This window comes from Corapipo altera, unplaced genomic scaffold (genome assembly GCF_003945725.1).
Source record: "Corapipo altera isolate COAL_440 unplaced genomic scaffold, ASM394572v1 61171, whole genome shotgun sequence".
Lineage (NCBI taxonomy): Eukaryota > Metazoa > Chordata > Aves > Passeriformes > Pipridae > Corapipo > Corapipo altera.
Genome location: NW_020887970.1, coordinates 1,440 through 3,378, shown reverse-complemented (window position 1 = coordinate 3,378; position 1,939 = coordinate 1,440). Strand labels below are relative to the sequence as shown.

Sequence of the window (1,939 nt, the reverse complement as noted above, 5' to 3'; positions counted from 1 at the left end):
CTGCTGACACTCAGTAATCTTCATGAAATGTTCCTTTTATTCCAAAACTCAACCACCAACCAAACACTTGAATTTCAGGTTTGGAAAAAGGAAGAGCAATTAATACAGCAAGTTTATATGGGGTTTGGTTCATGCTTTTCTTTATCAGCCAAGGATAAATATTTCAATCTCATTCACCAGAACAGTGACAATGTTCAGTGCAGCAGTAAGTCTCAGTGCACAGAAGGATTAGCCTGAGTGATTACAGGCAGCATGTAAAAGCATAAAAATGTTTTATAACCATACACAAAACCAGTGTTTTTTCTGCACACAACTCCACAAACATGACCTAGGAGTCAGGGTGCCCAACCTGGAGAGTACTAGTCAATTTACAGAAAGAACTGGGGGGTTTGGCCCATTCTTTAAATACTAGAAGCAAAGGATACCTTTAAAAAAGGATATAGACAACTCTCACCCAAATGTCTCGTGCTTGCAGTGTGCAAACCCTCCCCTCAGTTTCACAGCCACAATCACTGTCTTCAAGAAATGGACCACTTTGAACTTTTCTGGCAATCACAGCCCAGACCACCTAAGGCAATGAAATTCTCATACCTTTAATATGAACTCATGTGTGGGATTCCCAATCCTATCTTCTGATTCCACATTATATTCCCGAGCTAAAGGCACCGTTGGTTTCTAGAGCCGCCAGTGTTTCTCGCCTTCCAGCTGAAGGATAAACACCTGCAAAAGACCATCAATCCAAATCCATCAGGAAGTCATTCCTTTCACATTAAGTTTTAGACAGCTACAATTCAGAGAAATTGAAATTTGAACTAATTTTTTTGGTCTCTATTTAGAGACAACAGACAGAGGAGTTGTGAAGTGGGATCTGTTTTATCCTAAGGCAGGCATTTGGAAATCCCTGTTTCTCTCCAGTCACTTAAGTAAGTGCTAGAGAACTAACCCAAAAGGAACATCTGCCACACAAATATCTAAAATTTCAGGTGAAAGAGGCTTATCCCCAACAGAGCATCAGAAACCTCTATAGGGTGCCCAATGAGGGGAGATGGCATGAGTTAGAAATGCTGGATGTGAGGCTGCTGAATAACAAGTATAAGGAAAATGAAACTCCAGGTGTATTTAATGGAAATGAAAATATTAAAAAGCAAAATATACATATAAGGATTGGATTTTTTGATTTGGTTTAAGTGAGATAGTCCATTTTTTCTTTATAACACAGTGTATATTTGTATGTTTCCTTTAGAAGCTGATTTAAAATGCATTTGGACCACAGGAATTCATCATATCAGTAACTTCTTAAAAACAGTAGGACCAACAAGCACAACCAGTCTGCTGTTACAGTCCAGCTGAAGAAAGAGCAAGTACTTAGGAAAGGAAAAAGGACTTGTAAATTCTTGGGGCCTGAATGAAGTGAAAATGAAAAAACAGGTGCTAGAAAGCTTCTGCAGCTGTGAAAACAAACTTCTCTTTTTATCTAATGGAAATACCAGGTCTGGAAAACCCAGTTTACATGATATTATGATTAGATATTACTATTAGTAAATTTTCAGCAAAAATATGTAAGAAAAACGACTACAAGGAAACACAAATTAAAAAAAAAAACATTTTCCTATAATGTTTAGTGGGGGGGAGGGTTAGAAGCACACACACACCAGCAAACACTGCCATCAGCAAAAGCCCATGCACAGTTTCACAGGCAAGGTTGTGCTGTCCTACCTCAACATCATCATAGGGAGGAGGAAGGCCCTGGGATCCCTGGGGAGTGATGTAAACATTGGACCCCACCAGAGACCCAAAGTAGCACTCCAGCTTCTCCTGAATCTTCCACAGCTCCTCCTGTAAAAAAAAAAGATGCTGTTACTTGCTGAAGAGCTCAGCCAAGCCCAGCCCACATCCTCCCCATGGCTTGGGAAGAATGATCCCATCAGGGACACAGAGG

The 1,939-nt window shown here is 40.1% G+C and overlaps 1 protein-coding gene across 1 annotated transcript in view; it reads right to left on the bottom strand.

Moving 5' to 3' along the window:
* Nucleotides 1–495: 495 nt before the first annotated feature.
* The window catches only part of LOC113941814 (ribosomal oxygenase 2-like), a 2,872-nt gene continuing 1,428 nt past the window's right edge, over nt 496–1,939 (bottom strand). The window contains 2 exon segments of the mRNA XM_027632953.1: nt 496–720; nt 1,717–1,836. Of these exon segments, the coding sequence (XP_027488754.1) occupies nt 586–720; nt 1,717–1,836 (255 nt within the window). The 3' untranslated portion in view covers nt 496–585.